The sequence below is a fragment of the Halichoeres trimaculatus genome, unplaced genomic scaffold (assembly GCF_033239565.1).
Source record: "Halichoeres trimaculatus isolate MK-OKI-2021-1 unplaced genomic scaffold, fHalTri1.1 fHalTri1_scaffold_17, whole genome shotgun sequence".
NCBI lineage: Eukaryota > Metazoa > Chordata > Actinopteri > Labriformes > Labridae > Halichoeres > Halichoeres trimaculatus.
The window spans coordinates 26434338-26456442 of NW_027437195.1; the positions used below are offsets into that span (position 1 = coordinate 26434338).

The 22105-nt window shown below is 40.4% G+C and overlaps 2 protein-coding genes across 2 annotated transcripts in view; both read right to left on the reverse strand.

Annotated features, from left to right (window-relative positions):
- slc39a8 (solute carrier family 39 member 8) overlaps positions 1-9612 on the reverse strand; it is a 13361-nt gene extending 3749 nt beyond the window's left edge. Inside the window, exons 1-5 of the mRNA XM_074691275.1 lie at positions 8946-9612; positions 6756-6918; positions 2990-3159; positions 2773-2895; positions 92-271 (exon numbers count right to left, since the gene is read on the reverse strand). Of these exons, the coding sequence (XP_074547376.1) occupies positions 92-271; positions 2773-2895; positions 2990-3159; positions 6756-6918; positions 8946-9170 (861 nt within the window). The 5' untranslated portion in view covers positions 9171-9612. The remainder of the gene's footprint in view (positions 1-91; positions 272-2772; positions 2896-2989; positions 3160-6755; positions 6919-8945) is intronic.
- Positions 9613-10963: 1351 nt separating this feature from the next.
- manba (mannosidase, beta A, lysosomal) lies at positions 10964-21996 on the reverse strand. Its single transcript, XM_074691233.1, has 17 exons — positions 21508-21996; positions 19488-19582; positions 19296-19401; positions 19039-19212; positions 18353-18476; positions 18099-18268; positions 17886-17996; positions 16385-16536; positions 16091-16208; positions 15834-15920; positions 15480-15647; positions 14097-14315; positions 13824-13988; positions 13580-13724; positions 12064-12206; positions 11643-11900; positions 10964-11554 (listed from the first exon to the last, which is right to left on the reverse strand). Exons 1-17 carry the CDS (start codon positions 21709-21711, stop codon positions 11330-11332), a joined length of 2664 nt encoding a protein of 887 aa, XP_074547334.1. The 5' UTR covers positions 21712-21996; the 3' UTR covers positions 10964-11329.
- Positions 21997-22105: the final 109 nt, after the last annotated feature.

Below are 22105 nucleotides of genomic sequence, written 5' to 3' on the forward strand. Positions count from 1 at the left end.
CTGCTTCTGTGATTGAGTGACTGCTGAGAGCAAAGAGCAGAGTTCACAGATCTAAAGGGATGGAAAATCTGATGCTGTCCCGTGATGTTACCTGAGAGGTGGTCTCGTTTGCATGTGCAGTCTCCGGGCTCGGGCTGCTCTTGTCAGTGGAGATGGTGCTGATGGTGCTGATGTTGGTCAGAATGATGGAGTCCTTTTTGTCTGATATGTCTCCATTCTGCAGGGAGTTTTCCTGAGCTGGCTCTGAGGGAGTGAAGTGACTGTGGCCATGCTGAGGAGGAAGAAGAGACAGAGGGTACAGTAAGAAAGGAGAAAACAGATGAAATAAGAGAAGATGGTTTAAAAATAAACAGATTGTTTGATTGTTTGAGGAGGTGAATGATTTCCCATCACTTCATTTCCAAACCTTGGAAAGAATAAGAAACTGATGTTTTTTATGTTCACAGTTGTTGTTTTTTGGAAACACAATTAAAAGAAATACAATGGTATAAATTCAAAATATACAATGTTACCTTTTTTCTTTTTTTTTTTCCTTTAAAGGTCTCATGTTGTGCAAAAATCACTGTATTAAGTCTTTTAGTGAAATTTGTGGGTCTTTTGCTTTCCTCCCAGCCCACAAAATGTGATATGTAATGACAAAACCTGTACTTAGTAGTGCCTGTGAATGTAAAATCCTGACCTAAAACAAGCTGTTTCGACGTTGGGGATTTGCCGATGTCAGCGATTCCCTTTTTTGACCAATCAGGAGCAAGTCTGACCTGATTGGTCCACCGGAGCAGATACCCCTCGAACCCCCTCCCCACCCACTCTCCTTTGCCAACTTTGGCATTCTCCTCCCCGCTGCTGGAGAGAAATCTCTCCAGCAGCGGGGAGGAGAATGCTAAAGTTGAAGAGCCATCACTGCTCTGTTTTTGGCTGTAAACAGCCACATGGTTCCATACACAATCGTCCCATCTCGGAAGAAGACAAGACTAAGTGACTAGAGTTCATTTATCGAGGAAATGTGCCAGCTACACTCAGTAAAACTGTGCATGTGTGTGCTAGTCACTTCACGGCCGACTGCTTTTCCAGCTTTGGACAGTCCAACAGAGGGCTAGCCAATAGACTGGTCCTGAATCCAGGCGCATTACCAACCATCCTCCAACAAACCTGGGACCCTGGAAATGTGAGTATTTTAAATGCTGTGTGCTGTGGAGCAGATGGAAGAGCTTTTCCTCAGTGTCCCCCCTGTCTCTGTGTTAGCTTCAGGATGCTAACTTTAGCTGTGGTTAGCCTGTTGTTTTAGCCTGTAATGTTACGGTAAATGAGCTTCGCTGTTTTCTTAACATTGTGCACTCGGAGCTCGTGGCGCCGCTCTCAGTGACGCAGAAGAGCGGGGCGGTATCAGCGTTGGCTCATTTACATATGAAGGTCACGCCCACTAAATCAGAGCGTTCTGAACAGAGGGGCTATGAGAGCCTGGGAACAATGCTGCTGTGCTTGATTTATTGGCTTTTTGGACCAAAACATGTTACTACCATTTCATGAAGACATCAATGATCCATATTAAACTGCAGAAAAGGAGCAGAATATGGGACCTTTAACATATATATTCTTCATTATATAACCTTGCAATGCTGTGATCATGTCCAGCATGGAAAATCAACTACTCTTCCACTCCCTCACTGTCACAAGGATGCATTTAGCTACCTAAACATGGTACCTTTTGATTTTACATGAAACGGTACTTGGTGCTTTAGACAGAATTTGGTCGGTACCTGTAAAAGTACCTTATTCGGTACCCATCCCTAGACATAATATCATTCAGCCATGTTTCAAAGAAATTGGATTTTATGTCTTGCTAAAAGGGAAGTAAATGCTAAAACCTGGGATTTCAGGAGAAGAAGCTGAGTTTGGTTAAATGAGATCCCAATTATTGCGTAAAAGAGTCCGTTTTAACCTGAATCCCCAACACTATCGACAATGTTGTTAAAAAGTCATCCCAAAATTGATGCAGTCTAGGACAGAAAAAGAACATGTGACTCAGATTGCATGAAGAGGCAAGGCATCTTTCACTTTGGTCTACAACATGAGGAAATATTTGAGATAATTTAGCTTTAGTTGAGTGGACTCTATGCAAGGTTTTGAATTGTATAAACTGTAATCTAGCACATGGGGTTATTAAACTTTTCTAATGGATAGCTTTATCCCACACCAGCGGTCTGTTAAATTTGAAACTGATGTTTTAAACGCAGCTTGAACAGTGAAGTTATCAGTGTACAAAGTCAACCCAACCGTCTATCCTGCAGATTCAGAGGGTGTGGGAATCTATAAGGTGTGGGTGATTTCAACAAACTGACTCAGAGAAATATACATCCAACATTTGACCTGCGGAGGGGAGAACAGCTGAGAGCATAAATATTTCAAAAAGTCTCTGTAATGCATAACTTTCAGGATCGACTAAAGGACTTCAGCAACACAGATTAGCTCCTAATCACGAGAAGCAGTTTCAGAATAACGTCTGATTCATGGACATAAGGAGATCTGAGACTTGGAGACATTCAACCTCCAGTACCAAAGGTGCACAGGTTCAGACTAATCCCAAAACAGTTTCAGAAAATGAAATCTCATTTTAAATTCTCAAATGATTAGGTGAGGGATTAAAGTGGATATTTATGATGCACGTGAGTCCTGTACAGAGTCATTAGTTTCAGATAAGCTACCACAGCCAGCCCTTTCCTGGCAATGAAAAAAAACAGATATCACTCAACAACAAACACCCTGTTATCTTACCTCGTGCTCAATCCCCAGCGCCATTTTCAGTATCTTTTCCATGAAGAAGAGGATATAAAACCCCCCGAAGATCCCAACAGCATTCGCCACATAGTTATCTGCTTTGGGATCAAAACCCAGAGCCTGTGGATCCACAGAAAGACAGCGAGAAGCTCAGACGTGACACTTTTCTGTTCTTGGATCATGATTTTAACTCACATCACAAACTCCCACAAACCTCAGGGATGAGCTGGAGGACGGCGTTGGAGAAAAGCGTCCCGATGGCGAGGCCTATGAAGTAGGTCAGTACTTTGGGGAAGTAAGACTTCTTGGTGAAGGGGATCAGCAGGAGGCCGAGCAGGGACGCCAAGTTGATCACGGTGACGGCCAGAAACCCGTAACCCCAAACTGTCAGGGCAGAGACGGAGGAGAAACAGTCGGTAATGATTCAGATTCTTATTGGTTCAGACATTAATGTTGATGCCTTCAGTTAACGATGAATGCTAATCTTTGACACCAACTTTCTCCTATAACCTAGAAGTAAATCATTTTGCTGGAGAAAAATACTCCAGTTTGGAGTATTTTATGTGTTTAAAGAAAGAAAGATGAAAGATTTCAGAAGGTAGGAAAAAGTTGAACAACAGGAAAAAGTCGTGCCATAAAGTCCTCTGCTCTTTGGAGATGGATTTGTGTCTGCTTGAAATTAACAGATCAGGACTCCATTCAAACTGTTGAATGAGCTTAAAGAGGGGGTATTTTGCTTTTTTTGGCTTTTTTTTAGTAGCTTTACTTGATTTAGAGCTCAAAAAAAGAATCCCTATTATTCTCACACTGGTATTTTAGAAATCCCTTATTTCAACCTCCATCTGAAAGCTGCTGTCTCTTTAAGACTCTCCACTCCACAAGCTCCCCTCTTTCTGATTGGCCAGTCCTCTAGAGGCCCAAAGGCTGTTTTATGATTTCTGTGGGAATGTGATGCACAGAGATGAGACACATGAGATCCGCGCAAGGGGACACGTGGGGCTTTGATGCTTTTTAACACCCTGTGGCGTCTGTTGGTGTCCATTCCCAAACTGCAGGGGGCAGTGTATCACAAGCGTACGTCTATTAGAGTACTAAAATAAATCGAAGAAGTTCGGCTTTGTTTACAACTTATTTACATATTTTTTCCAGAGATTTTTCCAGATTCTTTTAAGTGATTCCTTTTCTCTGCCAAGAGTGGCCACAATTTTAAGCCATTAATTATTTACCACTAGGTTATCACGGTGATCTCTGTGTGAAGTGTCATACAGATGCCTGTATTTCTGCACTTCCACCACTACTGCCATCTTGTCCGCACATCTCCATCTGGCAGGTTGGAAATTTTCAAGTGTGCACGGCGCGGGAATTTTCTGCGTAAAAAGGACCGCGGGAGGGGCAAACAATGATGTCATTCGTCTGCATGAAGCCGCGCAGACCCCACAGACGCATCAAGCATGTATCAGCCTCAACAGGGCTGAAGCTATGACTAGAACTTGGTGTTCGAGGCCCGTCCCCTCAGTGTGTCCAATCCTTATGTGATGACCTCATCATTTCAGCAAGTCTGGTGAAGATCTGGTAACTTTTTCATATTTGAACAGTTTGTTTCGATCAGTTCACAGACAGATTCAGGGATTTGTTAAACATGTGAAAATGTAGAGGTTTGAAAATCTGAACACGTTCAGTCTGAATATCCAGCATTGTTACTTTATATCCATGTTTGAAGTATGGGAAAGCAGATTACCCCCTCTTTAAAGAATGAAACGTATTGTTTCCAATATCAAAAAAGCTGTTTCATCTCCTTTAGGTATTTCACACAAGAACAGCTCCATACTGATGTGCCAGTTTTGAGGTTTTAACAGAGATGTTGGAGTCTTTACATCATATTATAAAACTACTGTCCATGTCGACCACAGAGCCAACGCTGTTTGTTTTCAGAGGGGACACTCTGCTGCGCGTGTGTGGCTGAAGGAACAGCGTGAATCAGGAACAACAGTCCCAGTTGGCTGTGTCAGTGTCAACAACAGAGGAGGAGCGTTTGACGGTGAATCACAGAGGTCAGCAGGTCTGTGAGTCAATCCAGGACAGCGAGGAGCTCCAGAGGAGGTGACGGGGACTGATCTGTTAGCTGAACCAAGACAAAAGTCCATATTCATACGCAAAAACATGCCAGACTGTTTCAGATCTTAACACTGGTCCATTGTCAGTCCCATAAGTCAGAGAAACTAACGACACTCTGAGCTATGCACTCTGATTATTATTCCAAGTTTTATGGGCCCCTGTCAGGTGATACAACAATGTAAGCTTGATCAACTGCCCAGGTTTTTATTAGCCATAATCTGTCCTCCTGTTTGGCATCTCAAAGCTGCCAAGTAGCTTAAATGCTCAGCAGTAGTACGAAAAGAAAGAATGATAAAAGTTGTGACACTTAGTGCCCTGGTATGGCTCAAATATAACCTCGTCAGGGCCAAGGCAAAGCCCTGGTGTGGCCCTGGTGTGGCCCTGGTGTTGCACTAGAAAAGTCCTGGTGTGGCCCTAATATAACCTTGTTAGGGCCAAAAAAAGCCCTGGTAGGCCTTGGGATGGTTCTGGTGTGGCCCTGGTATGGCCTTGGTATGGCCTTGGTAAGTCCCTAATGGGCCTTGTTGTGGCCCTGGTATGGCCCTAATATTGCCCTGGCGTGGCTCTGGTGTGGCCCTTGAAAAGCCCTGGTGTGGCCCTAGCTGGCTCTAGTGTGGCCCTGGAGAGGTCCTGGTGTGGCCATGGTATGGTTCTGGTATGGCTCTAGTGTGGCCTTGGGATGGCCCTGGTGTGGCCCTGCAATGGCCTTGGTATGGCCCTAGTAGGTCCTGAATTACTTCTGGTAAGACCCTGGTATGACCTTGGCATAGCCCTATAGGCCTTGTTGTGGTCCTGATATTTCCCTGGCCTGGCCCTGGCTTGGCTCTGGTGTGGCCCTGGTATGGTCCTGGTATGCCTATGGTAAGACCCTGGTATGGCCTTGGTGTGGCCTAAATGGAAATTGTTGTGGTCCTGGTATTGACCTGGCTCTGGCGTGGCTCTGTTATGGCCCTGGTTAGCCCTGGTGTGGTCCTGGTATGGCCCTGGTGTCCCTTTAGATGTGGCCCTGGTATGGCCTTAGTGTAGGCCTTTAATGGCCCTGGCATAGCTCTGGTATTGCCCTGGTATGGCTTTGGTGCGGCCCTGGTAGGACCCTCTATGTGGCCCTGGTATGGCCTTATAGTTAGAGATTCATTCATTCACCCCCCCACTCTCTCCTGGTTTCTTGCACTTACACATCTTCAGAGTCTGTTTCTTAATGTTTAAAATTATTTAGCTCATTTAACCCCATCATGAAGGAAAGAGTAGTAGGTAAAAGGGGGAAATGCTCAGGTCAAGGACTTGTAAGAAAAACGGTTTAGATGTACAGGAGGTTGTTTCCTCGCCTGGGTGCTCCTCTTGTTGAACATTTGTCTCCCTGTGTGGCCAACAGGTTGTCAGAGCGCTTTACGACGGTCTCTTTTTCATGTTGACCTTAACAGGCCGTCCATGTTTGGCCTTGGCGATGCCAGCTGTGACCACAATCTTCTGAAGCTCAGCCAATAAAGTTAAACAACCAAAGGGATCACATCAGTGTTGTTTTTTTAAGTTTTACGGTTTGTTATGAAGATTCGGGTTTTTAGGTTTGTTATGGGGAATCTGGTGCAGCAGACAGTTCATAAAAAAAGATAAAAGATAAGATAAAGAGAAGAGGGAAGACCTGGATGCAGTGTAACGTCACCAATTAATTCAGCAGTTACAGCTCTGTGTGAAAGTGGCGTCTCATTTCACACTGACCTGATCGTCAGGACCTCAGAGTGGTGTCACTGAGGATGAAAGTCCTGCCGGACTCCATCACAGGCTCTAAACCACCATGAACTGTGAATTATTTGACTTGTGGGGGGCTCAACAAATAAAGCAGTGTTTAACGCGATGAAGCAACTCACCAGTGTAGTCGAGAGTCGGCGCGGGAGTGGGGGCGGTGAAGGGGCAGGAGGGCAGCAGCACCTGGGTCAACACGGCAGGACAGATCCTCCCCAGGTGTCCCACAGTCAGCTGACTCACATTGCTGAAGCCAAAGTGGGACAAAATCTGCTGGGCTGAGAGACACTGGGGGACAGAGACAACATCAGACATCTTTTTACTGATTTTAAATCTCTCTGTCTCTAAAATCATCTGTCCTGCAGGTTTGGATTTTCAGTTTTCCCTTTTTTATGACATAAAGTTTCACTGACTGCACACACAAAAGTTTTCAGTACAAACATAAAATGAGAAAAATATTATTATTATTCTAAATTCACCTGGATCAAACTGAGCTACAGCAAACAGGTGAGGAAAACAGAACAAAAGCTGCACAGCAACACGTACTTTTAAAAATCATATTAAAGCCAAATACAACACAGGTATGCTTAAAGGGGCTTTTTGCATCTATGATATCATTAAAACAATCAAAAAGCAAAAAAATAATAATAATTAACAATAATCAAAGACACCAAATCTGTCAAGATCAAGCGTAGTTTGTGAAATTTCTGCACCATTAAATGTATATTACACATGAAATGCCATACTTTTCTGGTAAAGAGGGCAAAAATTTGTCAAAGAAAGCATCAAATCTACCATAGTGACACAATTTCGCTCTTGCGTATCAAAAAAAGTAAAAAATAACAAAACCCAGGGTTAAATAAATGTGTTTAAAACACCAAAACGTACAGATACTTGCATCTATGGATGAAGTATATGGAAAAATGTTTAGGACACTGAAAAAATAATTATGTCCAAATTTTCAAATTTTATTTTATTTTATTTTTTACAATTTATTCCGATTTTTTTATTTACAGATTTTTTTGATAAGAGTAAAAAACTCTGACTTTATTCTCAGAATTCTGACTTTTTTTTTCTCATAAAAAATAAGTTACAAAAAAATTGACATTTTTGGTTAAATAAATGTGTTTAAAATAACTTAAGTATTGATACTTGCATCTATGGATGAAGTATACGGAAAAATATTGGTGACACTGAAAAATAAATTACATCCATTTATTTTTATTTTCTATTTTTTTACAATTTATTTTGAGGAAAAGGGGCATTTTTTTAGATAAGAGTTAAAATTCTGACTTTATTCTCAGAATTCTGACTTTTTTTCCCTCATAAAAATTTTTATAAAAAATTGCCATTTTTTTAGTGTCCCTGATCTTCAAAGAAATTAAAGACACCAAATCTGTAACAGACAAATATATTTTGTGAAATTTCTGCACCATTAAATGCGTATTACACGTGAAATGCCATACTTGTCTGGTGATGGGGGCAAAAATCTGATAAAGAAAGCATAAATCTACCATAGTGACACAATTTCGTTTTTGGGTATCAAAAAAAGTAAAAATAACAAAACCCAAGGGTTAAATATATGTATTTTAAACACAAAAAAGTACTGATACTTGCATCTATGGATGAAATATATCGAAGAATATTGGGGACACTGAAAAAAAAATTACGTCCAATTTATTATTATTTTGCTATAATTATTTATTAATTTTTTTACAATTTATTTTGAGAAAAAAATGCAGATTTTTTTAGATAAGAGTTAAAAATTCTGATTTTTTCCTCTGAATTCTTCCTTTTTTTCTCATAAAAAATTAGTTACAAAAAAATGGACATTGTTTTTCATTGTCTTCAATCTTCCTCCATAGAAGTAGATACATCCTTAAACAAGGACTTATCAAAACAAGGAAACAAATTAAAAATTAAAATGTGTTCCTTATTTTGCATTAAAAGCATTTTAAAAAAAAAAAAAAAGAAAGAAAGGAAAACTCTTTTTTTTTGTAAAAAAAAAAAAAAAAAAAAAAAAAAAAAAAAGATCAAATATGTCTTCATCAGACTTTTATCAGAGCTTTTTTGGGTATTTGTTAAAACATCAAAAATCTAGCAAAGACTTAAAAAACAGCTTTATAAATGCCCTATTGACAATGTTTTCTTGAAACAAAACGTGTAAACACATTCTGGACAAGGTATGAAACAGAAAAAATAAGGATTTAATAGTTTTTACTGTGTGGTAAATGTTGTTTATACTCTCAAAGTGCTCCCTGGAATGTGATGTGGTTAAAACATAAAAAAAAAAGAAGTGATAAAATTGTTGATACCTCTTGCTCCTCCAGTGGATTGTGCTCAGTTATAGCCGCAGGTCTCCTGGCTGAGATCAGCAGCAGTAAATCCTCCAGGTTCTCCGTAGAGACTGACTGATTTTCACCATAATATCTTAAAATGTTTTGCAGAAAGCTGTGCCCGCTCTGCTCAGACACACTGACACTCTGACACGCTGAGATAAACAGCAAAAGGCCCGTTATAAAAACACTGAAGTTCAACATGTCTGCTCTGAAAGTTTCCCTCTGCGGATAATCTGCTCCTGGCTCTGCTCATGAAGTCCATGCAGACTGATCGCGGTCCTGGTTCGGATCCATGGCAGCAGAAACGGAGTCTCTTTGGTCCTTCAGGTTTTACAGGTTGTGTTTTTCAGCCTGGTGGAGGTATTTCATGCAGCAGCAGCTCTCTCTGATCCAGTCTAAGGGATCAATCCGGACTATCAGAAGCCGATCAGGTTCAAAGATCAGTCCGCAGAGGCACGAAGGAACAAACATGGAGGTGACCCACACACCGCGTGCACTCACTCTCTCAAAGCTTTCTTTTGTGACTGGACTGTTTCTCAACGTGCTCACACACTCACTCACTCACACACATACACACCCACACACACTGACATGAGTGAGTGTGTGAGACAGAGTGAAGTGGAAAAAAACACGGAGTGTGAGCGTGAATGTGTCTCCACGTACAGCTGCGTCTCCGTGGGATCAATTATGAAACATCTGGGAGCAAAAAAATCATAAACATAACAACACGTGAAAGACGGAGACAGAGGGCGCTGTCGCCGCCTAGTGGCAGCTTTTAGTCACTGCAACATACAGTTTCTGAAGTACACTGTAAAAAATGACCCAGTATCTACTCAAAAAAAAATTGAGGCTATAATTGATTGAATATAAATTTGCTTCATTTCATGTTAATAAAAATATTGTTTTATCAAAGGAATACATTTCAATAGAGCCATAAAGAAGTTAGAAAATAAATTAAATAAAGGGTTTATTTAAAATGTACACTCCAAAAAAAGAAAAGTGTGGATACAAAGGGTAGGAGAAAAAATTATATTGAAGTATCAAGACTTTTTGTTTAATGATTTTAAATCTTTATTTATTTATTTTTTTTTTTAGATGTTAAGTCCTTCATGTTGGTCTTTGTTTATAAGCTGGCTTGGAAATAAGTTGAGATGTCAGATCCCCGGAGTCCTAATAACTAGGTCACACGTGATGTGCATTTTTTGGGGGGAAAATATAGAATGTAGACATCATCATCATTCAACTTTTTCACAAGGTATAGCGTCAAAACAGCAAACTATTAATCACAAAAATGGGAAATATTGAAAAACTGTTATTCAAATTGAATGGGCACCCCAAAAATCAAAATACAGATACAGATTATTCGTCTGTTTAAACCTCATATTTAACTTTTAGCAACATAAATAAAATGTATGAAATATTAAAATTTAGATTTAGTTTTATTGTTGGAGGAGTTAATTTGGCAAAGCTGTAGACGTCTTCACAGTTAAAAATGTTAAAATCAAGTTTGATTTTCAAAAGTTAAAAGTTTTCTTGGTCAATGTTACGACATTAAAGTATCTGAAAACAACATACTGTTAAAAAAAATTGTAATTGTTTACCTAAATATATTTATACACCTAAGGGTTGAATAAGAGGAAGTCACCTGTGATTCTTTGACATGTACAGAGGAGAGACTAGAAGCAACAATTCAGATAAATCAGACCTCAAACTCAGTTTATTGGAAGAATCCAAGCTTTGGTTTTAGCGTCGACCCTGACTGCATCTATTATATTTATTATTTTACAACCTTGTTATTGCTTTGCTAATCTTTTATTTACTGTGAAGGACTTTGGAACAACAAACACTTTGAACCAGATAAACAGTTAAAACACAGACATGGATAAATCAATTTATTTGATTTGAAAGCAAAAAACAATCAAATTTAATCCAAAAATGATTAAAAAGCAGATTTTGGAAATTAATACTTGATGTAAAATACTTTCACAGCTCAAGTTGTGATAATTTCTGTTGTGCAAAAAGCTTCAGTGCAGAATAACACACAGTGCAACAAATACAGGCAAATAAAAATAAAAAATTTGTTTCATAACCAGACTGGAGCTCCTCAGAGGACAGGCCTGCTGTGTCTCAGACTGCAGAGGGAGAACAGGAGGTCACTGTGGACAGCTTTAATTTCCTACAATGGTCCAACTGTTGTCTGAGGCTTTCTGCTCTCAGCGTTTCTTGGAAACTTTCTTCTTTGTTTGCCAATAAAACCTGTTTGGAAAATATCTGCGTCCCTCCTTCAAACAGCGACAGTCCACGCAGCAGCACCAGGCCAGCCTCTCTTTGCCTCAGCGTGAAGTCTGGCTGCTCTCAGGTCAGTAAACATCCCTTAAAGACGTGACGCTGAGGGACGCAGAGAGCTCGGAGACGCTGGTGGGGCGCCATGCTGTAAAGCTGACCGTCCTGTTTCTGGTGACCATAAGGAAGCCGTTAGAGTCGAAGCGTCCAGGGACGTTCCCCACATCGAGACAGACAAAAGCAGCCACAGAGGAGGAGTGGAGGGTCACAGAGTATCCCGTCTCATCCTCCTGGACTTTTGCCTGTGGAGAAACACATGTGATGGGTTTGTCTTCAGCCTGGTTCATCAGGCGATGTAAACCAAAAGTTTATATTTTTATCGTGTCTCACTGTGATGTTTGGTCTCTGGACTCCCTGAGCGTCTTTAGGTGAGCACAGGAAGTGGTGATTGGTTGGACCTCGCTGCCCGCTGCTGTCCTCCAGGTGAAAAGTGAGCAGGCAGGTGAGGCGGGTGCAGCGCCCACATCCAGCCAGCAGGGCGGCGACAGGCTGTTTGAAAATAACCACAGCAGAGCCTCCAGAGACTGTAAGCGGTTCTGACTCCAGCACACAGACTGGATCCAGATCTGACCACGAGTACACCGTCACCTGATGGAGAAAATTAGACAGTGTTTCTGCCGAATCATGACGACAGTAATGACATCCAGCTTTTCTTTCCTCGCAGCGTAAAAGCACTTTGTGTTCTTGTGCTACATCTGTGTGCAAAATGAAAACATGGTGTAAAAAATAAAGTTTACTATTAAAGACACACCACAGCATGGAGCTTCAGGTCTTCACTCAGGTCAGAGACGGCGTAGACGAACAGTGTGTCGTTATCCTCGAACCCGACAGGCAGAACGGAGGAGAAGAAGCTCTGTGCAAAATAATGCAGCATTTTCCACTTTCCACCAAACTCTGCACAAGAGAAGTTGTGAGAAAAATGTAAGAGGGGTCCAGCTGCAGACCTCCACTCCCAGCCAACTCTCTCAGAGGTTCCACTCTGAGACCCCTCCACTGTCAAAAGGCAGTGACATACGGATGTGAAGTAAAAAAACAAAACAAAAAAAGACAAAACAGTATTTTATTAAGCTAGCATGGAGTTTACAATCAAAAAATCTCAAATTAGTCGATGGATCTGGATGTGTGGTCATAATTTAAAAAAAAAGAAGTAAAAATCGCACATCACCTGATGCTGAAGCATTGTTTTGTTTTACGTTATTGACTGAAGTAGGCCATCTAGTGTCTTAAAGTGGTAAGAGCAATAATTCAAGTCGTAGCCTGCAGTTTTTGAGTATTGTTTACAGAGACTAACTGTGATATGTTTCTGTGATGAAGTTGGATTCTGGTTTAAAACCTTAGTTTCATCAATAATGCTAATGGCTAGCATATAAATGCAACTTCCCATATTATGCTTGGTGCTGTCATTTTTGCATTTAGAGTGCATCATTACTTTGTATGATTCATTTGTTGGTCATGGACACCAAACTGGTTTTGTCTGGAGATCCTACATGTAACCATGGCTGTATTGTTTACATGTGAACTCAGCTGTTAGCAGCCTGTAGCATGTCAATGCTAACTGGTGCTAGACCAGATGTTTCCCCACAAGGTGAGGATGACGTGCTGGTTCTCAGGTGTGAGCTAAGAAGTGAAGACATCGACCTGTCCTTCCATCCATCGTTGTTGGGAATGTAAGATCTATCTCCAATAAGATGGACTAGCTAGCCATGCTAACCCAGCAACAGAGGGAATACAAGAGGATGGAGTAGCATCATGCTATTCACAGACATGGCTAACAGAGCTAACACCAGACACCAACGCCACATTGGAAGAGTTTCACCTGCTGTGAGCAGACAGGATCCAGGAGACAGAGACTGAACAGACTGCTGAAGAAGCTCAGTCCTGGACCCTGTGGAGGTGGAGGCTGGCTGACTGGACAATGATGGACAAGCTGTCAGCATCTATTTTCTTATGGAGCTTTTTGCACTTTCTATACACTTTCTTACTTTTGTTTTCTTGATTGCTGCTGTGACTCCTCCTAAATTTTCCCCTCAGGGATAAATAAAGTATTTCTATTCTATCCTGGCATCACCTCCTTCTGACAGTGGAAAAGTGGAGCCTCCAAGAGAGTCAGCTGAGAGTGGAAGAGTCTGCAGCAGGACTCAGAAAAAAACACTTAAAATACTCATTTAAAAACAAAACATGGGAATTTTCTATGAGTTTAATGAAATTATATCCATCTTCTTATCCAATGTTGGAAGCTAACCAGTTGCTAACAGCTGCTCACTCACCGAGCGACGACCAGGAGGGCGCCTGCCAAATATCATTCAGCTGCCAGTAAAGGGCGCCCATCGTGTGACCTTTGCCCTCGATGATCTCACTCTGACTTCTGCGATAAAACTCAGTCTGAGCTTTCACACATTGGGCCTGCATGACCTGAGGTTTGAAGGATGAACATGAGCGGTGCTTCAGTTTACATGTTTACAGATGATCCATCACGTTTCTACCAAGAGGTGATCTTTTAATAAAACTCACCTGAGTGATGTAGAGAGTATCTGTGAATCTTTTCAGAGGATCTGAGGAATTTGGGAGGTTAAAGTGAATGGCGGCCTGCAGCAACATCTCCTGGTTCCCGTCGTCGTGGTGCTGACGATGGGAGGAGAAATTACTGCTGTAGCTCCAGTCTTCTTTAACAGACACCTAAAACATCACAAAGCAGACGTCAAAATGAATAAAATCCTTAAAGTCTGAAACTAAACAAACACTAAAACTAATTTTTAACTCAGGGGAAAAGGTTTCTTCACGAACGGGCTGCAGGGTGGAGAAGGACGGCCAGGACTGGAAGCCGTACTCAGAGGCGAGACGTGTTCGAGGGAAACTGGTCCAGTCCCAGCAGTCCTGGGTGTAGCTGTAGTAGTGAGTGTCCCCGTAGTGGAGGTCGTACGGGTTCTCAGCCACCCATCCTTCCTTTTCTGATTCAGCTCCGTTTGTTGGACTGGAGACGATGAACGGACGACTCTGGTCCTCCTGAACAAGATACAAGATAAGATTATCACAGCTTAAGCTTGGTCTCAAAAAATAGTATAAAGTCAAAGTTTTTATTTTTTACAATAAAATTTGACTCTATTTAAAAGTCACATACTTATCTTAACTGGACAAAAAAACCTGCAAAATATTCCTGTAATGAACTTTTGATTTGCGTCACTTCTTGTTCCCCCTCGTGGACAAAGATGTACATATCATCACTTTGTTGATCTTGTTTTGGACAAAAAGTCTTCCCTGCTTTCTTTAAAAATTCAAACATGTCGCTCACTGTGAATGTTTGAGGCTGAAATTTTTATTAGGGATTGGCAATGATTTTTTTAATATTTGAAAAGTCATTAACATAAAAAGAATCAAACAGTTAAGATGAGATAAGACTCACTATCTTTTCTTGATGTTGGGTTTCTGTTGATAAAATTGCATTAACCTCAGAGGGTCTAGTCCTGTTTATGTTTTTGGAAAGAGTCTGAGATAACGTTTGATATGATCTGGCGCTATATCAATAAAAACTGAATAAAAGACTAAGTTTATGTGACGATTGCTTTATCCTGTCTGCGGCAGATTGCAGTTTTATGCAGGATGCTGAAGCTGTTATGCATCATTTTCACAAAAAGCAGGTTGAGCAGGACAGGAAGTTGTGCATGGAAACCATCTTAATTACCCAATGACAAAATAAAACAAACCGTGTCCAAACCAGATCGTATTTAACTTGGCCACAGGAACAAACTGACAAGGCGGGAACTCCTTTAAAAAATCTGCAAACAGTTATGAGCGAATATTGAAAAACTCTTTTGTTTAAAATTCCCATCGCTAATTTTTATTAGTGAGCTCTGACACCCTGACTGCAATTTCTTTTTATATTTTTTTTTTTATTGAAACAGGGTATCATTATGTCACTTATTCGATACATCTTTGATACATTTTTTTTCTTTTCTTTCTGCCTATTTATTTTTAACAGCCATAACATGGATTAGAGACAAAACAAGGAAAAAAATTAAAATAAATAAATAAATGAAAAAAATAAAAAAAATTAAAATGAATTTATAAAAAAAATATAAATTATATTTTAAAATAAAAATATAAAAAAATGGTTTGCTTCAAAGTCATAAAGACTACATTCTGAAAACAGAGAAATGATTGGACCCTCACCTCTTGAACGATCGCTCTTATGTTGACCACATACAGGGTCACATAGTCCTTCAGGTACAGCGGTTTCTGTGATGGGGGGATGTTGAACCAGTCTGTGGCCAGAGCTGCTTCATTCTCATTGTTCCCGCTCCAGATGATGATGGACGGATGAGACTTCAGACGCTGAACCTGACGAGTGAACACACAAAAACTGAGGGCGCGGATTTCAACATCATCTGACTTTATTTTCATCGACTCTATTTGGTGTGTTAAACATTTCGCAGAAGGCGCCTGTACAGGTTTAACAGGATCAAAAGTCTGTGTGTGTGGTTTCAGAGCCCTGTGTCAGATAAAAGGAGCAGCAGCAGAGTTTACCTGTTGGATGACCTCCTCCCTCACAGTCTGTACGAAGTCGTCCTCGGTGGGATACATGGCGCAGGCGAACATGAAATCCTGCCAAACCTGCAGACACATTTCTGAACACTCTGAGCCTCCGTCTGTTCGTCCGTCTGTTCGTGAGTCATCACGAGTTCACAAACAATAATCACTCTTAAAGAAGGAGAGGTGGAGACTGTCTGTAACATTCAGCCCATGATAGAAACGTGGATGAAGAAGAGGAGGACGGGTGTTACCATGATTCCCAGCTCATCACAGATGCTGTAGAAGAGATCCTGCTCATAAACTCCTCCTCCCCAGACTCTGAGAGCGTTCATGTTGGCATCGACAGCCGACTGCAACAAGTTCCTTAATCTGCAAGACAAACACAGCAGGCGGCTTTGGTTAGAAACAGGACCAAGAATCACATGAGACAGGCACAGACAGACGGAAAAGAAGCAGAAATAAAGGCTCAAAGCGGTTCAATGATCAGTGTTCCCTTCACCGTGTGAATGTGACGGGATAAAAAGCAGCTTTTTAGGAGAACTCACACAGCAGGAGTGACGCGGTCCTGGAAGGAGTGGGCTGGGATCCAGTTGGAGCCTTTGAGGAAAACTGGTTTCCCATTGATGCGGAAGTAAAAACTCAAGCCAGGAGACCCAACGATCGGCTCCTGGACGAGTTCGACTGTTCGAAAAAACACCTGCAGGAGACAAAGAGACAATGATAAAAAATGAAACACCTTTAAAAGACCAGGAGACAGAGATTTAGAAAAAAAAACCTTTAGGAGACAAAGAGAAAAAGGATAAAGATTTAAGAAATACACCTTCAGGGTACAAAGAGATGGGGATTAGAAAAAAAAACTTCAGGAACAAAGAGACAGTGATTTAAAATAAAACACCTTCAAGAGACAAAGAGACAGAGATTGTATTAAAAAAAAACTTTCAGGTGACATAGAGACAAAGATGAGGAAAAAAACCTTCAGGAGACGAAGAGACAGGGTTTGTTAAAATAAAACACCTGCAGGAGACAAAAAGACAGAGAATATAGAAATACCCCTTCAGAAAACAAAAAAACAAAGTTAAAAAAAAAAACACCACAGGAGACAAAGAGACAAAGCTAAAAGTATGAAACACCTTTAAGAGACTAGGAGACAGGGATTAGAAAAAAAACCTGTTGGAGAAAAAGAGACGGAAATTATAAAAACAAAAACCTTCAGGAGACAAAAAAAGAGATTATAGAGATAAAACTTCAGGGTACAAAGAGACAGAATTTTTTGTTTATTTCTGTCTCTTTGTACCCTGAAGGTGTATTTTAAAAATAATAATAATAAAAAAAACTTTCAGGAAACAAAGAGACAGGGATTTTTAAAATTACACCTTCAGGAAACAAATAGATAAAGATTGGGGAAAAAAAACCTTCAGGAGACAAAGATACAAGGATAAAAATAAAACACTTTTAAGAGATCAGGAGACAGAGATAAAAAAAAAAACCTTTAGGAGGAAAGAGACAGAGATTATAAAAATAAAAACCTTCAGGAGACAAAGAGAAAGAGATAACAGATATATATCTTTAGGGTACAAAGACAAAGGGATTAAAAAAACACCTTCAGGAACAAAGAGACAGAGACTTAAAATAGAAAAAGAAAAAGAAAAAGAAAAAGAAAAGAAAAAAAAGAAAAGAAAAGAGAAAAAGAGACAGGGATTTTATTTCAAAAGAAAACCTTCAGGAGACAAAGAGACAAGGATAAAAAAATAAAACACCTCTAAGAGACCAGGAGACAGAGATTAAGAAAAAAAAATTAGGAGAAAAAGTGACTGAGATTATGAAAATAAAAAACCTTCAGGAGACAAAAATACAGCGATTATAAAATTAAAAAAACCTTTAGGGCAGAGACAGAGTTTAAAAATAAAACACCTTTAAGAGACAAAAATACTGAAATTTTAAACACCTCTCTTTTCATGTTTGGGGTTTTTATGTCAGCAAACTGAGCTGTTAATCATCTCCATAAGGTTTTAGGATAATTTAACCTGCTGAGAATCAATGTCTGACCTTTTGTTCTTCATTCAGGATCATAAATCCATCCTGAAAGCCTCTGATGGAGAGACGGTAAGAAGGTCGATCCCCGTGTCCGTTTGGCCACCACAGCTTCACATCACTGCTCTGGAAAAAGACAAAGACAAAAACTCCACATTCAATAAGAAGATTTTTGACCACACATCAGAACTGGAAGACACAGAGACATTAAATTTCTCTGAGCCTTACCCTGCTGATGTACAGGGTGAAGCTGTATTTGGTCCGTCCTGGTAGAAACTGAGCGTTGAAGCTCTGCTCTGAGCTCAGCTCAGGTACGGAGAGCGCGATTTGACCGTTTGTTGTCTGAACTGCATCAACGTGAAGATCAACCTGGAGTCTCCACTGAGAGAGGCTGGAGTCTGAACACAAACAGTAAAGATATTTTTAAGTAATTAAAAAAAAGACTAATAGAAAGTGATTTACACTCATTGATTTACACTCACCGTACAGAGGAACAGCTGAAACCTGGACGAGCTGCAGGACGTCAAACGCCTCCAGTCGAACTTCTTTCCACAGCCCCACAGTGGGGAACGACGGCCCCCAGTCCCAGCTGAAGGAGCTCTGCTCCTGCACAGAAAGAGACGGATCTGAGAGCTTTTTACAGAACATTTGATACAGAAAACAAGACTTTAAGGGTTAAAATGTGTAATCAGCTGAGATTAAATGAGCTGATATGATTGTTTGTGCAGAAAGACTCTTCCTGAGCATCTTTGAATGGACAAGTCAATATAAAATTTGAGAAAAAGTTCATCCTAAACTTTTCTTTTTCACTTTGAAAAACTAAATCTGTCAGAGAAGAAAGTGAAACGTGTTTTTTTTTGTTTCCATCCTGTTTCATTGTCACTACTCAGTAAAATGTTGATTTGCTTCCTTTAGAAAAACGTCTACATCTCACAGAGCTACAGAAAATAAAGAAAAACGCTTCTTCAGGCAGAAAACAAGCAAAAAATTCATTTAAAGGAATCTGTTGAGAAACTTTGGAGTGTTACCAAAATTATATGAAGCTCAATGAAAAAGATTGGGCATGTTTGAGATAAAGTTAAGAAAGAGTATACTAAGGAAAAAACAGGTTAACCCTAATTTTTTCAACATCCATGGCTCTGGAGGATAAACAGCATCACAAACGTACTTTCCTGATGAAGTTGACGTGACACTCTCCTTTCTGGACGTCTGGAGGACACTCAGGAGGAACTCTGTACGCAGAGTGAGCTGCGCTCCGCTCAGATGCATAAAGAACTGGAGACAATAGTTCGACTTTCAGGACGTTTTCCCCGTCAGACAGCTGCTCCTTCACTGAGAAATCCTACACACCAAAAGACCAACCAATAATTTCACAGTCAAGAGGAGGAAAACATGAACATGCCACTCAGTCCCCAGTGTACTTACATATCTACGAAACATGTTGTCTGTCCTCCCAACAATGGCTCCATTGAGAAAAATTGACGCTACAGTGTCAACACCATCGAAGACAAGCAGAACTTTCTGTTTGGATCTGTTAATGCAAAATGTAAAAGGTTAAAAGACACACAAACAATACTATAAAGAACAATAACTAGTGAAATAAATTCTCCTGCTGACCTCAGCTCTTCAGGGACTGTGAACGTTGTCGTGTACGTCCAGTTTTCAAGGGCAATCCAGCGATAGGACAGATCATTGAACCTGAAATAAGGGTCCTAAAAAGATATGAAAACATGGATTTAACAGAGAAGATTTGCTTTTTTTCACTAAAAGTGGAATTTCACTTTCTATTTTAACATGGATTTAGCAGTGTTTGTAAAGTTTAATGAGTTTGTCTGAAGATTTTGTGATAACTTTGATTTTATAACACCTCTGTTTTCACTGTGTTATATTTTCTTTTGAATTATTATACTTTTATGCCTTTATGTGGAAAAAATGGGATGGTAGGAACTGAGAGAGCAGGGAGTGACATACAAGGGATGGCTGAAAAGTTCATACCCTGACTACAAAGGAGTTACGCCATAGTCATGAAACTTGGCATGCATTAAATTCAACATTTTCCGACACATATGACATGGTTATTTTTCAACACGGTTGATGTTTTCTTGGGTTATTGCTGTGGTGGGATGTCTGGACCTTGGGTCATCTTCAAGGCTCTTCCTACCCCTCTTGAATTCAGCCTTGGGGGGTTAATCCCGTATTCTGCAGATATTTGGTAATACTGGGGTGCCAAATATAAGCCATATTCACAAAAAGTCTCTGGCTCTACCTTTCAAAATCAGCGTGAAAGAAAATACACCATGCTGTAACTGTCAGAAAATGCTGAATTTTGTGCATGCCAAGTTTCATCACTATGACATAACGCTACAAACTTTTCAGCCCTCCCTTGGCCAGGAAGCTGTCAATGACGACGCTCTTGACCACTAGGCCAAACCAGTGCACCATTTCACATGTGCAGTTTATATCAGAAACTTGTTTTTGGCCTGGCAGTCTTCATATGGCCAGAAAAAAAAGCACAAATGTAAAAATATCTGATGAGTTTTACATTCAATATGGGTAGAAACTCTGTTCTACTCTCTTTAAAGCTTCCAACATTGCACAACAATTCAGCATTTTATACTCTTGCATGCAGCTAGGTGCTGTCCTGTTGGCTATGGCTGCCTTTTGCAGCAGCTCTCTCTTCTTTGTCCGTTTCTTGCTATTTTTCGTCTCTTTTTCGTCATTTTTGTATTTGGAGTGGATCATTACTTTGTATGGTCATAGACACCAAACTTTTTGTGGCTTAAGTGATATTTTTACTACTTTTTCTCCTGTGTTTGTCTGGAGTTCCTACATGTAACCATGGCTGCATTGTTTACATGTGAAATCAGCTGTTAGCAGCCTGTAGCATGTCAATGCTAACTGGTGCTAGACCAGATGTTTCCCCACACGGTGAGGACGACGTGCTGGTTCTCAGGTGTGAGCTAAGAAGTGACGACATGGACCTGTCCTTCCATCCATCGTTATTGGGAACGTTAGATCGATCTCCAATAAGATGGACGAGCTAGCCGTGCTAACCCAGCAACAGAGGGAATACCAGAAGGCAGAGTAGCATCATGCTATTCACAGACATGGCCAACGTAGCTAACATCGGACACTAACGCCACATTGGAAGAGCTTCACCTGCTGTGAGCAGACAGGATCCAGGAGACAGAGACTGAACAGACTGCTGAAGAAGCTCAGTCCTGGACCCTGTGGAGGTGGAGGCTGGCTGACTGGACAATGATGGACAAGTTGTCGTCATCTATTTTCTTATGGACTTTTTTGCACTTTCTATACACTTTCTTACTTTTTTTTTCTTGGTTGCTGCTGTGACTTCAACTTTGTTGTACTTGTTACAATGACAATAAAGTTATATTCTATTCTATGCCATTGTATTTAATTGAATAAAGTTGCATATTTCAAAGTGACAACTGTAATTTTCAGAACCTTAAGTCTAGTACCTCAACTTTAAACCCCAGTCCACATTAACACCCCATCACTTCAGGTAAATGTCATGTTTATTTCTTTATTGGGACTTTTGCTTTGACAAAATTGAAATACAATAAGAACATATAACACATTTAAATATCATTCTCTTTAGTTTCATAGATGTTCCTACCTGGATGTATCCCTGTTGCTGTAGAGCTGTATGAACACATCCAGGCACCTCTGCAGGCAGTGACAGTGACCCATTGGAGTTATTCAGACTCCATTTCCCGTTCAGACTCACTGTTAGTTTCTGCTCTTTTAGGGAAAAAACTCCGCAAAATAAACACAAAACGACACTAAAGAAACAACCGAACATGTTTCTGCACCTGGTCATAGCGTCAGGTTTCTTTAATCATGTTAAGAAGCGAGAGGAACTTCTAGAAAACATGCGAATAGGTTTTGTTTTGCCTCTGTTGAACTGTGGAACTTCCCTGTGTGTCACGTGGCGCAGTCGAGGCGGTCAGGTGACCAGAGTTGACGCACGAGGAACAACTTGTGGCGCGAAAATGGGCAGTTTTTTCCGTGTTATGTAATTTTCAAAGGACACGAAGACGTTATGAGTGATATTTAAATATTCCCTGTCTTATATACTTGTCTAGTTATTACCCCCGATTTACAATGACACTATCAGCACCAAAATCGGTCGTTTGAAACGTTTAAAGTCCCATGAGGCAGCAGTGTTCATTAATGAGAAGAAAGATCTTCGAGGTACAAAAGCTCATAGGGTT

What these genes read in the sequence shown, in the direction of transcription:
- manba (XM_074691233.1), bottom strand. Translation starts at nt 21,711, where the DNA reads ATGACCAGGTGCAGAAACATGTTCGGTTGTTTCTTTAGTGTCGTTTTG. An exon ending in ACGTCAACTTCATCAGGAAA is followed by an intron (nt 18,477 to 19,038) that starts GTACGTTTGTGA and finishes CTTTCTGTGCAG; the next exon opens with GAGCAGAGCTCCTTCAGCTG. An exon ending in TCACCCTGTACATCAGCAGG is followed by an intron (nt 17,997 to 18,098) that starts GTAAGGCTCAGA and finishes GTCTTTTTCCAG; the next exon opens with AGCAGTGATGTGAAGCTGTG.